The 13821-nt window shown below is 39.1% G+C and overlaps 2 protein-coding genes across 2 annotated transcripts; one reads left to right on the top strand and one right to left on the bottom strand.

The window, feature by feature from the left end:
• Positions 1 to 668: 668 nt before the first annotated feature.
• Positions 669 to 3009, bottom strand: LOC116005120 (serine/threonine-protein kinase D6PK-like). The gene is made up of 2 exons (XM_031245364.1): positions 2320 to 3009; positions 669 to 1595 (listed from the first exon to the last, which is right to left on the bottom strand). Exons 1-2 carry the CDS (start codon positions 2904 to 2906, stop codon positions 794 to 796), a joined length of 1389 nt encoding a protein of 462 aa, XP_031101224.1. The 5' UTR covers positions 2907 to 3009; the 3' UTR covers positions 669 to 793.
• Positions 3010 to 6708: 3699 nt separating this feature from the next.
• On the top strand, positions 6709 to 7407 carry LOC116003941. Its single transcript, XM_031243880.1, has one exon. It carries the CDS (start codon positions 6709 to 6711, stop codon positions 7405 to 7407), a length of 699 nt encoding a protein of 232 aa, XP_031099740.1.
• Positions 7408 to 13821: the final 6414 nt, after the last annotated feature.

Raw genomic sequence — 13821 nt, 5'->3', positions numbered from 1 at the left:
AGACAGGTCAAGTTAAGATGAAATGTAATACTTTATTCATCATTTACATTTCATCTTTACCCGACTCGTCTCACGAATAAAGATTCATGAAACCGTCTATATATTGTATCCTAACAGAGTTTCATATATCATATGTGCATGGTTTCATTGGTTGAGGGAAGAAAGTTCTAACATTTTTAAAAATAGTTAGATAGGGATCGGATGTATTCAATGACAGTCAAAATACAACTAAAATGATTGATTAAAATTACATAACTAATTAAAAACACATTTTCCTATTTTTATTCTTAATATTTTTGTATGTAAATAATTTAATTTTGAATTTAACACTCTTCAATCCTTGCTTCCAAGTCCTTATTGTATATCATCATTTAACTTATATCAAATACAGATCATATTAATAAGTCTGAAAAAGAATGACTAAAGTATATGCATGATTCTTATACTTAGATGATTGTGATTCATATAGCTCACAGTTCTGATAGTTAATATAAAAAATAAAATAAAATAACAAAACAAAATTGTACCTAATGTATTAATTTACTGTCTAAGAAATCTCACTTAAAAACTTCTAACGATAACATTGAAAGTTCATGGGAACAAGATATAGTTTCGCAAAATTGGAAACATGGGTTACTAAAGAAAAAAGAACAACAAAAATTATCAAATTTGATCAAGTCCTGTCATTATTTGACAGGAAAAATATATGTTTGTATAAGTATATAAGGTATGTCAATGTCAAATATGTATGCATAATATAAATGTGTTCTTGATAGACAATTTTTGCATGCATTTAGTAAAACTCCACTGGAATGTCTGGGCAACTTTCTTTAGACAAATCTTGTGGGTTGAATGGCGGGGGAATGAAGGGCGGCGATTTACGTCTCAACAGCGCCCAATTCACGCTTTGGAAGAACCCATGGTGTTTCACCGCCGTGGCTCCCATCGTGGACCCCAACCGACTCGCCGGATCTTTGATCAGCAACTTCGATATCAGATCTTTCGCGGCGGCGGGCACGGCGGGCTCCCTCGGGAACTCCAGAGCCCGGATCACAATATTCGTCCACGTATGCTCGTGGTCCACTCCTTTGAACGGCGTCACGCCGTAGAACAGCTCGAAAATGAAGATCCCCAGCGTCCACCAATCCACGGCGTTGCCGTGGCCTTCGCCGGAGACCATCTCCGGCGCCAAGTACTCGTGGGTCCCCACGAACGACATGGACCGGACGTCCACGGGCTCCGCCACCATCCTCGGCGCCGCCGCGTGGCCGCGGCCGCCGCTGTACGGCCGCCGGTTCTTCTTGCGCTTGCAGTAGAGGCGGAAGCAGGACACCGCCGGAGCCATGCAGTTGGGGAGTTTGGGCGCGTTGTTGCAGAAGTCTTGGCTCTGCGGCGACGCGTCCGGCGGGCTCTCGCCGGTGACTACGGTGGCGGTGGTTGAGCTGCACTCGTCGCATTTTAGTGAGAGGTCGAAGTCCGTCAGCATTATGTGGCCGTCTGATCGGACTAACACGTTTTCCGGCTTCAGATCACGGTACACAATTCCCAGCATGTGAATATACTCTAGAGCTGCAACTACTTCTGATGCATAGAACCTGGACACACCATAACATACATGGAAATAAATGTCCTATCATATATATTTTCTAATTTAAAAATGGTACAAGTAGAGGTGTAAACCAGTCGGGCCAAACTCAAATCTAGGCGGGCGGGTCTTGAGTTCGAGCTCAATCTCAATCTCAATCTAGTTTGAATTGAACTTAATCGAATTCCAACTAATAACCAACTTGGTTGGCACGTAGTTGTGTACTCTCATCTCTTAACTATACACCTTGACGGCCCGGGGCTTGACTCGTTCATACCTCGAGGTATAAATATTAATTAGGTTTAAGAAAACCTCATACAAGTGTAATTCTCAACATGACTGATACTAGCCTGTCTTTTATTTTCCATGTGTTGTGTAATGACTTGAGCAATATATGAGATATTTGCGATTTTGTTAAAAAAAAAAAAACAAAAACAGTTACATTTTCATATACATAACACTTTATAATTATATATTGAGATCTGATCTAAAGATCATACCATTAACTATTTTAAGAATAAAAATAAATTGCATAGGCCTTCATACCTATTAGGGAATGAGCAAAAAAGGAATCATATCTCCTAAAAAATTACTACATTTTAATTACCTTCTACTTTGATTATATAATTTATTTAATTCCCTAATTGGGCAATTACAATCAAATTAGTAATTTTGGTGAAATAAGATTTTTTGAGAAATTTAAAGTTTACTATAATTTGTCGGAGAGTGCATACCGGACGGCGAGCTCGTTGAAGCGTTTGGCGTGCTGGCGTTGCCGGAGGACATGGAGGTCGCCGCCGGGGCAGAATTCCATTAACAGGCAGGACCAGTTAGGGGAATCAATGGTGGCGTAGAGGGTGGGGACGAAGGGGTGGTCCAAAATTTCCAGGATTTCCCGTTCTGTCCTTAACCGCCCTTCCTTGCTGCGGCTCTCAATCTCCTTCCGGTCGATTACCTTGGCGGCGAACAGCGCCGACGATACCGAGGGATCCGGGTTCTTCAGTTTGACGAGATAGACGGCGCCCATGTCTCCGGCGCCGAGGCGTTTGAGGACGGAGAGATCGGAGAGGGAGAGGGAGGAGGAGGAGAGTGCCCTAATTGCTATCCAGCAGGGATCCCTGGCGGGATTGTCGGTGGAATTGGGGGAGAGTAAATGGGAGGCGAAGGAGTCGGCTTCGGAGGCGTTGCTGGTGGTGCAGTTGAGGGTGGAGGCGGAGCTGGTGGTGCGGTTGATATCGCCGGTGGTGGTGGAGGAGAAGCTTACGCTTTGAACGTCGTCGGCTTCGGCGGCGGCTTTGTCGTCGACGACGGACGGCTCCATGTGGACTGCCTTTCCCGAGCTAGAGACAACCGATCCGATGAAAACAGCTATTTATAGAATCCGGCTACTCGCCTAGTCAATGAATTTACGAAATAGCGAATTCCAAAGATGATACAATGAGATTATCAATTTTTTTTTTTTTTGGTAAATAAGAGGGTGGGAGATGCAACAGGAGGACTTCCCAGGGGTCACACAATAACACAAAATGAGATTATCAATTTTTAATTACAACCTAAGTTGTCTATTTGAGATATTTATCAATTTTCATAATCCGCTTTTAATTTGATCATAAATAGTATCTTTGAGTATTAATTTTGTTCTAAATTTAGTGATCCAATTAAATATTAAACATTAAATTTAATGGTAATATTGTAATAATGTAAAGTTGACTTGTGGTTGAGAGGCAAATTATGCTATGAACACAGGTCCACCTTGCAAGGTGAATCTCAGTCTATGTTCATAATTTTAGAATTATATATTCACAATTTTATATCGCAATATACAAAATTGCATTACTCAATATTCACAATTTTTAAACTCTATATTCACAATTTTGTTATTCCGTATATAAATTCAAAAATTGTGTTATACTCTTGAACATAGAGTTTTGATACTATTGAATATAGAGTTATGAAATTGTGAACATAGAATTGTGAAATTGTGAACATGAAATTATGAAATTGTGAATATAGAGTTATGAAATTGTGAACATATAGTTATGAAAATGTGAATATGGTGTTAAATATTCTGAATCATTACATTAATGACTCAACAACAATTAGAAAAAATTATACTTATTATTAATATTTTTTTTGAAATCATTATTAATATTTATTTTACAATTTTGAATTGATCTTTTAAGGTAGCATTAAATAAAAAGCAATAATAATCACCATAGAAAATTTGAAAATTAATATTATGCCTAAACGAGACATTTAATTTAATATAGTATTTAATGATTCAGTCAAACATATACAATATACTTGATCATTCGGCCCCTGTTAATTACTCTCCACTATATGTTTGATTATATATTTTTTTAAAACAAAGAGTCAACTGAGGCTCAAACCCACTCACATCATTCATGTGCGAGTGTAAACCAAGACACCAAGTGCCACTAGACCATAAGGTCTTTGGTTTTTATGTTTGATTATATTTTCAAACAGAAGCTAAAGGCCTTGTGGTCTTCTCAAGTGAGAGGTCACAGGTTCAATCCCCAGTGGGGGTGTTGGCTCGTTGTGCTTCAATTGGTTGATAAAGTATGTATAAATAGATACTACATTGTAACAAAGTAAATATTTTCAAACAGAAATTTAAAAAAAAAAACTAATATTTTTTATTTTTGAAGTATAATTATGAATCGAATGATTTTTCTTTTTAAAAAAAAAATCATATATTACATATTAGAGTTATTGACTTATTGTTAGAAAAAAGAATAGTCATCCTCTATGTGTTATGGAGTTATAACAAAAGTGTTATTATGATACAAACAAATTAAAGATTTCCGTATTTTGTTGAAATCGACCATATTAGTTCAAACCAACACGAATACTCAATAGGTAGTTCCCTCAAAGTTTAAAGAGTCAAAAAAATTAAAAACAAACAAACAAAACAAAAATTCGAATCCTTCATATATGGAGTATTGTTATTTCAAGCAGATATCAAATTAAACCATTTAATATAATACAATTGATAATAATGTTCAAATCCATGACTAAGGAATAAGGCCTTAAGCATGTAATTGATATTTGGTGAATGGCTGCTTGATGGAAACGAAAACGCTCTCTAGCCAACGGGTCTTCTGAAGATCTCGATTTGCTTCAACGAAGCACGAAGAAGACGAAACATGATGATGGTGGACCTGCTTCATCAGCGATGGAGATCGTGGAGGAATCGGGTGCTGCAAATGGCCAGGGGAACCAAGCGTTGGCATGAGAGGAGGTGGTACCGGAAACTCCATTAGTGAATCTTGAGGATATGCTTTTCCACGATCCAGATTCGGCATCAGCGGAGGTGATTCCTGAGCTCCTAGTGAGAAGCTTGGTAGCTAAATGCCTACGGAGAGCCCTACTGATCCAGCGATCGGGAACGACATTGGCAATCCACGATCCTATCTAGATATGGTGGTGGGTACCGAGACTGGAACTGCATTGTTTTACTGGCGGATGAGACTGTACTGCTAATGAAGACGATGAAGAGGATGAGGCTAGAATTGAGGACGATGACCCTACTTGCCCTACTATTCATCTGTCTGCAAAGGAAAAGGAGTGGATCCATGAGCCATGGCGTCAAACCCTGATCATAAAGGTGATGGAGCGCAAAGTTGGTTATGCATATCTTCTATGTCGTTTGAACTCAATGTGGCGACCAAAAGGTAGGATCAAGCTTATTGCTCTTGATAATAATTACTTCTTGGTTAAGTTCGGGATGCGTGAGGATATGGAATTTGCTATGTTCGAGGGTCCTTGGATGATCCTCGATCACTATTTGATTGTGAAGGAATGGGTGCCCAACTTCGACCCAATGGTGGCTACTATAGAAAAGGTCTTGGTCTGGATTTGTTTCCCTCGGTTACCTATTGAATAATTTAATTATCTGTGCCTAAGGAAAGTAGGAAACAAACTCGGGCGGATCATGAGGGTGGATCATACCACAAGCTTGGTTTCTAAAGGTAAATTTGCGATGGTGTGCGTTGAGGCTGACATAACCAAACCTTTGGTGTCGAGATTTACTTTGGAAGATAATGTGTGGCATGTGGCCTATGAAGGGATCCACCTCGTTTGTTTTTCATGTGGATTATACGGTCATCGTCAGGAGGCTTGCCCGACATGCCCTAAAATTGGAGAATAGGAGACTTCTCCTACTGAGGCAGACACGTCTTTTCAAAACCAAGCTACTTCACAATCTAACGGAGCGGGTGGTGAACGAGTGAATATGCGGACAACATCTAAGGATGGTAACCCGTATGGGCCTTGGATTATTGCGACTCGAAGGGAGAGACGACCGCAGGGGAGACCGACTGGTTATGGGCGTTCGGCACCCGCATATCAAGTAAAGGAAAACGTGAATGGAAACGGTTCTCGTTTCGCTTTGTTGGGGAACAATGATGAGCATATCGGTCAGAATATAGACATACCGGAATCTTCTCCCAGAGACGAGAATTTGGCTACTGATAATGCTGCTGGGAACTCAAGACTGGAATCAAGATTGACTGGTTTGGGTAGAAAATCGAAAAGAGCTAATGTGATTGCTAACGAGAAGCAAATCCAGAATGAACCAGCTAGACTTTCTGTACTGGTTATGGAGAAAGAGAACTCGCGGGGAAGGAGGCAGACTGGCTCAAGTTCCAGACGTGCGGCGGAGGAGGACGAGCACATGGTAAATCGCGGCATCCAATGGGGAAGAGTGATCAGATCCACGACAGTCCTAAACGGAGATAGCCACGAGGAGGCAGGTCCAACTGACAAATATCCTACTACTGAACATCATGGAGATCCTCCGGGAGAATTTGATGAAGAGGGCGATGTTATCATGGATATTGAATTGCAGCATAAGCTACCGGTGGATGACGGGGGTCATCAATGGCCCTCTGTCTAGTGTTTGCCTTTGTGTTTTCTTTCGTGCTCTATTTCCCTTTATTTTTACTTCTTTCCATGATATGTATTACCTGGAATTGTCAAGGAGCGGGTGGTAAATCCTTCCACCACATCCTAAAAAACATGATTCAGAACCAGAGGCCAGATATCCTTGGCCTTGTTGAACCCAAAGTCTCAAGATCCCGAGCAAATATTATTTGCTCAAAATGGGGTTTTCGGATTGGATCCAGATTGAGGCGGTTGGGTTTAGTGGTGGAATATGGTTTTTTTGGAACAATTCTTTGCATATTACGGTGATCCATACTCACCCTCAATTTTTGTTTCTTCAGGTTCAGGGAGCAAACCAAGAGTTGTGGTTCTATGCGGTGGTCTATGGAAGCCTGACTCACCATCTCCACTGTCGACTTTGGGCTGAGCTTTCCATGGCCAAACGAGGGATAACTGGAGCGTGGATGGTGGCTGGGGACTTTAACTGCATCACTAGTCAAGAAGAAACTAACAATTACAGAGCTTTCTCTTCTCAGCACAGTTCATACTTTGTCGATTGGATCCAGACAGAGGGCCTCGTTGATCTGGGTTTTAACGGTCCTAAGTATACTTGGATAAGAGCTGGTTCAGCCGGGCAGACTAAGGGTGCTCGTTTAGATAGAGAATTGTGTAATATCGGTTGGAGACAGCGCTTCCCCGACGCCAGTATCACTCACCTTCCGCGAGTATTGTCTGATCATGTTCCTCTCCTCATTCATTTAGCGAATGGCAATTCTCACCGCAGTCATTCGGGGTTTAAGTTCCAAGCGACTTGGTTAACTTCCACTAAATTGTCTGACTTAGTTCGCCATACATGGCGGTCCGATCAAGGCATTCAGGAGAATATTCCTCGGCTGACTGAAGAGCTGCATAGTTGAAGTAGAAAGCTTTTGGAAACATCAACCACCGCAAGAAAATTGTTCTAGCTCGGTTAGGAGGGATGCAGAAACGTCTATCTCACCAGTATCATGGAGGTCTTGCTAAATTAGAGGTTGAGCTTACTAAGGAGTACTAAGAAATTTTGTATCAGGAAGAGCTCACATAGTTCCAACGCTCTAGGGAAGAGTGGATTGTGTCCGGTGACCGAAACACGGCTTATTACCACGCGGCAGCTACCATTAGAAAGGCATGTAATTTTGTGAAATGCCTCAGGAATTGGAATGGGGAATGGATCAGCGATACAAATTCCCTTCAAGACCACGTTCGAGATTACTACATGGCCTTATTCTCCCGCGACAGTGCGACCTCAAATGCCATCAATTTAGATATATATATTTACGTATTTACGTATTATACATATTATATATTATATATTTTATATATTACATACATTAGATATTATATTATATTATATATTATACATTAGATATTTATATATTATATATTTTAACAAAAAAAAAAAAAAAAAAACAAGAGAGATTTGAACAGGCGGTTCTAACCTGAACCGGAACCTTAATATAAGGTTTCAGTTTGCAATTTTGTAGAACCGTGAACCACCGGTTCGAAACCGAAACTGAACCGTGATCACGTCGATCTCGAACAACGTCATCATTTACCAAGAGGTAATGCACTCTATGCAGTTCAAGCGGGATTCAAAGAGCTACATGGCAATTAAATTAGACCTTGAGAAGGCTGACGACTGTCTGTCATGGGAGTTCATTGGAAGCACGCTTCGGGAGATAAGAGTCAACACAACTTGGGTGAATTTAATTATGCATTGTGTCGAAACTTCCCGCATGTCGATCCTTTGGAATGGGGATAGGCTGTAGCAATTTTCTCCTACAAGAGGAATTCGTCAAGGAGACGCTATGTCTCCTGCCCTCTTTGTACTTTATCTTGAGAAGCTTAGTCAAATGATTACTCTAAAAGTGGGTGAGGGTCGATGGAAGGGAATCAAGCTGGATTCCACGGGGTCGACTTTATCCCATCTCTGCTTTGTGGATGACATGGTGCTGTTTTCGGAGGCTTCTATCGAGAAGTTGGAGATTATTTGGGACTGCCTGAATCGATTTTGTGAGGCTTCGGGTCAGAAGATAAGTTATAATAATTCGCAGGTGTTTTTCTCAAATAACATTAACCATGATCTTGCTGAGGAGATTGCGAACAGACTTAATATTGAAAGAACGAAAGATTTGGGTAAATACCTTAGTGTCCCGTCATTCCACAGTCGTGTCACCTGCAGCACGTTTAATGATCTGCTAGATAGAGTAAGTGCTAGATTGGAGGGGTAGAAGGCTAAGTTGTTATCTTTGGCGGGGAGAGTCACATTAGCTAAGTCGGTGCTTAATGCCATCCCTTTCTACACGATACAGACCTCTGTCCTTCCAAAAGGCATTTGCCAGGAAATAGAGAAAAAGACCTGCCATTTTATTTGGGGTTGTAATGGAGCTGATAACAACAAAATTAGTTTAATTAATTGGGAGATGGTGACTTGACCAAAGGAAAAAGGTGGTCTAGGCATTCGGAGGCTCCAGGAAATGAACATGGCTTGCATGGCTAAGTTGGGATGGCGTCTTCAACATGAACAGGACAGTTTGTGGGCTCAAGTTTTGTCTCACAAGTACAACCACACGACACATGGCAGAAATTTCCATGTTTCTAATTAATGCATGGAAGGGCATCATGACCTCTAAGCCAATTGTAGAGAATGGTTGATTAAAATTGTGCACAACGGTTGCAGTACTCGTTTTTTGATGGACAAATGGATAGGTGACCACCCGCTATTCAATGTGATGCGGGCTCTAGTGAGTCTTCCGGAGCTCTATGCTAGTGTCAACGACTAGGGCGAGATTCCATAGCCAAACTGGAGCGTCTAAGCTGGGATGACTGGATGTGCGCAAATCTTTTGGCCGATTGCCGATTGCGATTGGACAAAAGTTGGCATGCTCATTTTTCTGTGCGGATTTGGTGGATTTGGCGTTGGCGTAATGAGGCTGTGTTTAATGACCGACACTTCACAGACGATCAGAAAGGCTACTGGATTAAGCAGCAAGAGGCAGAGATCGACGAAGTTTTTCCAAAGCAGAGGATACTGGGAGCCAGAACCAGCCTCCATACGGAGGTTTTGATACAATGGACGAAACCGCCTACTAACAGGGTTAAACTTAATACTGACGGTAGCTGCTCTACGTCTACTGGGCGGTTGCGTGCGGAGGTGTGTTGCGGGATCACCACGGAAGCTGGTTAGGAGGCTTTATGCAAAACATTGGCTGTTGTACGATCAAGGAGGCAGAAGCCTGGGGAGTATATCAAGGGTTATAAGCGGCGTGGCTTCTTGGCCTACGTGATATTATCGTAGAAAGCGACTCTAAAAGTACGATTGACTCTCTTAGTGGAACTTGCAGATTGAATGGTCATAAAAGGAATATCATGTGTCTAGAACTGAAAAAGTCTTTCAATAATATCGACTTTTGCCATGTGTTCATAGAACAAAACCACATTGCTGACATTCTTGCTAAACAGGCGTTTTTGCAGCCTCTAGGTCTCACAACTCTCGATTATGCCACAAGTGGGTGCGAGATTCTATCGGCAGAGTGCCACAGGAGCTAATACAGAAGTTTCCTCTTACAGGGTGTTTGGTTCACGGAATAGGTAGGGAATGGCATAGCATTCTCAGTAATAGCATCTTCCGTTGTTTGGTAAGCAGTTGTATTCCTAGGAATAATATTCCTGGGAGTGGTCTATTACCCTTGCAAGGGTAATAGCTTACCAGCACCCCCCCTGGTATTAACCTATTCCTGACCTCTCAGGAATAGAAATTTTGTTATATTTTCTTTTTTACCCTTTGTTAAACCTATTTTTTTTACGCTCACTTTTCTATCTCTGTCATCGCACACATCTCCTTCTGGCATTGTAAATTGGAATTCTTCTTCGAGGTATTCTTCTAACCTTCTCTTCTTTTATAAATTATTATTTATAAATAAATATATTATACTGTTGCGGCGGGCGGTGCCGCAACCGCAACAGTATATTACAGTAATAGGATCATTCAAAATAATTTTCAAAGTTCAAGTGAAACTAATAGTCGATACTTTAATATAGTATTAAATACTATTTTGAAACTCAAAAATGATTTATTCAAAGATCCTGAACTAGTTCCAGCTACATCAACAGATCATAGATGGAAATGGTTTAAGGTACTTAAACCTATCCCCTACACTTGATTTATAACAAATAACTACAATGTGAATATATATGTAATAATATTTGATATAATTTCTAGAATTGTCTAGGCGCTTTAGATGGAACATTCATTACAATAAAAGTGCCATCAGAAGATAAACCTAGATATCGATCTCGAAATGGTAAAATTGCAACAAATGTATTAGGTGTATGTACACCTAATATGCAATTTGTCTATGTTCTTCCGGGATGGGAAGGATCTGTAGCAAACAGTAGAGTTCTTCGGGATGCATTATTTAGAAGGCATCCACTTAAGGTCCCTAATGGTAAGTATTATAATATTCAATTTCAAATGTGATGTAATATAATATGCATTCTCATTATACTATAAAATTATGTTTATAGGTTGTTACTATTTAGTTGACGGAGGATATGCTAATAGTGAGGGATTTTTGGCACCATTTAGAGGTCAAATGTACCACTTAAATGAATGGCGTCAAGGTTATCAACCGACAACTCCTCAAGAGTTTTTCAATATGAAACATGCATCTGCTTGCAATGTCATAAAACGGACTTTTGGTTTATTAAAAATGAGATGGGCTATACTTAGAAGCCCATCATTTTATCCTGTTAGAATACATAACAGAATTATACTTGCATGTTGTTTGCTGCATAACGTTATTAGAAATGAGATGAATGTTGATCCTATGGAAGATGAATTGGTACAAGGTAACGGAATAAATGAAGATGATGATATTACACAAATAGAGGCTTCAGAAGTTTGGAATAATTGGAGGACATAATTAGTAAATGACATGTTCAATGAATGGATAGCATCTAGAAATTAAGGACATGTGCATTGATGTTTTTTGTTTTTTGTTTTTTTTTTTTTTGTTTCTTTTTTTATTTCTTATTTTTGTTTTTGTTTTTTGTAATGTGATTTATGAACAATGTTATGTCTTTAATAAATGTATTTTATTTGTAGTTAAAAATGTTTTCTGACCCTACATCTACAACCATTGGCTCTCAAAGTGCTAAGCAAACAAAAAGAAAGTGGACACCCGAAAAAAACATTATATTAGTGTCTTGTTTGACCGAAATGCATAATGTAGGGAAATATAATTCCGATATAGGGTTTAAGACAGGTTATTTATAAGAACTTGAAAGAATGATTTTGGAAAAAAATACCAAATTCTACCATAAAAGCTAAGCCACATATTGAGAGTAGAATTAAAACTTTGAAAAAAGAATAGGACATTATTCATGATATGGTGCAAGGTAAAGACACTAGTGGGTTCGGTTAGAATGAGCAAAAGCACATGGTTTATGCTGAAGATGCAATTTGGGATTCATACTTAATTGTAAGTATTTACTATTTGTTTTACTTACATTTATTTTTATTAATGTATACGTACTAATAATTTGTTTTATATGTTTATTGTAGAGTCATAAAGAAGCTACACCTTTTAGAACAAGAAGTTTTAGGTTTTATAATGAGTTATCTGCAATATATTCTAAAGATCGTGCAACTAGAAAAGATGCATAGACAGCGGATGATGTAGTTGAAGAAATACAAGCTGAAGAACAAAATGATATAAGAGTTGATACAGATGATAGTGCATTTGTTGGTTTGGATGATTTTGATTTCATGAGTACACAGGTTGAGCCACAAAATGATGGAAGAAAAAGAAGCAATTCAAGTAAGAGAAAAAGGAGTAATGATGAAGCAATCGAGATATGTGCTGAGAGTATGCTTAATGCTGCGAAGCTAATAAGCAATACAATATCATAAGTTGGTAAGAACTTGTCTGATAGCCTTCAATATGATCGTGATATGGATATGTTTCAGAAGCTTGATCATGTATTACAAGAGGTTGATTGTTAGATATATTAGGATTATATGTGGTTATGATTAAGTCTACCTTATTAGTTGAGTAGGACTCTGTGTACCGATTGATTCAGTTAATCAAAATACACTCATTTGGTATCAGACTGCGTTAGGAATATTTTCGTGTTATTTTTCTTACATATTCCTTTCGTAATCTACCCATGGCTAACTCTGATTCCGACCGCACAATCACCACCGTAACTCCACCGCCGGCCGTACCCAACCAACTCAATTCCTCCCACCATTTCGTGTCGATCAAATTGACGACACGGAATTATCTCTTTTGGCGAACGCAGATCGTTCTCTTCTTGCGCGGTCACGGCCTCATTGGTTTTGTTAACGACGAATCACCATGTCCACCACGCTACCTCGTTGCGCCCACCGTCGCCAGCACTGCCACTGTGGAACAAGATCGACGCCTCCATCTGTGAATCCCGCACAGTTTGTCTGGATTTGACAAGTATATTTTTACACTTTAATTTAAGTAGGTTTTTATAGTATATTTATATTTATTACTTGCCATTTTATTTTATCTTAATATTTTTATAGTTGATTAGTTAGAATAAAGATTTTATAATAATTATTGGGCATTAGTAAGGTTTAGATGCTAGTTTTAATTATTGGCCCAAATAAGTGTTATATTTTAATTAGTGTGGGTTGATAAGCCCATAACATCATAGCCCATATCTTTATTTATTTGTTTAATAAAATTAGCCCACAATATATAATAACCTAAATAACTAAACAAAAGAAAAGAATGAATTCAAATATTTTGATTTGTAAGTCTGGTTCTTGCGCAGCTCAAACGTACATACGAAGGAGCAGAGAATATTTCGTCGACAACAGCAGTGCAGATTCCGTAGGCGACTCATCGGAATTTTGGAGAGGGTTTCGTCGGTCAACAGGGGAAACTAATGGCAAGGAATAATTTCACCATTTAGGTCTAATTTTGAGAGGTTCAAATTAATTTTTAGATTAATTATTTTCCTCAATTTAAGAGTTTTTGTTGGGATTAATGGTGTATAAATAATAGTGAGTTCTTGTTGTTGAGGAATCAGACTAGCTGTGCACAATTTGATAGTTTCTCCAGTTTGCAAGTTTTATTTTTCTGTTAATATTTTCTGGTTCATGGCCCTGCGAGGCTAATTCCTCTAAACTTGGTCAAGATTACATGAACCCTGGATCAATTTGTACTGTGAGATTGAATTAATTCTTTATATTGAATTCATCTTCATTTGAGTAATTGATATTTCCCTGTGTTTTATTTTATATGGCTGTTCCA

This window comes from Ipomoea triloba, chromosome 14 (assembly GCF_003576645.1).
Source record: "Ipomoea triloba cultivar NCNSP0323 chromosome 14, ASM357664v1".
NCBI classification, from domain to species: Eukaryota; Viridiplantae; Streptophyta; class Magnoliopsida; order Solanales; family Convolvulaceae; genus Ipomoea; species Ipomoea triloba.
The sequence above is the reverse complement of the archived record's forward strand: the minus strand, read 5'-3'. Positions and strand labels throughout refer to the sequence as shown.

Excerpts from the sequence above, each read along its gene's own strand:
- LOC116005120 (XM_031245364.1), bottom strand. The coding sequence starts at position 2,906 with ATGGAGCCGTCCGTCGTCGACGACAAAGCCGCCGCCGAAGCCGACGAC. Across the intron at positions 1,596-2,319 it reads TTCAACGAGCTCGCCGTCCG|GTTCTATGCATCAGAAGTAG; the intron begins GTATGCACTCTC and ends TGGTGTGTCCAG.
- LOC116003941 (XM_031243880.1), top strand. The coding sequence starts at position 6,709 with ATGGGGTTTTCGGATTGGATCCAGATTGAGGCGGTTGGGTTTAGTGGT.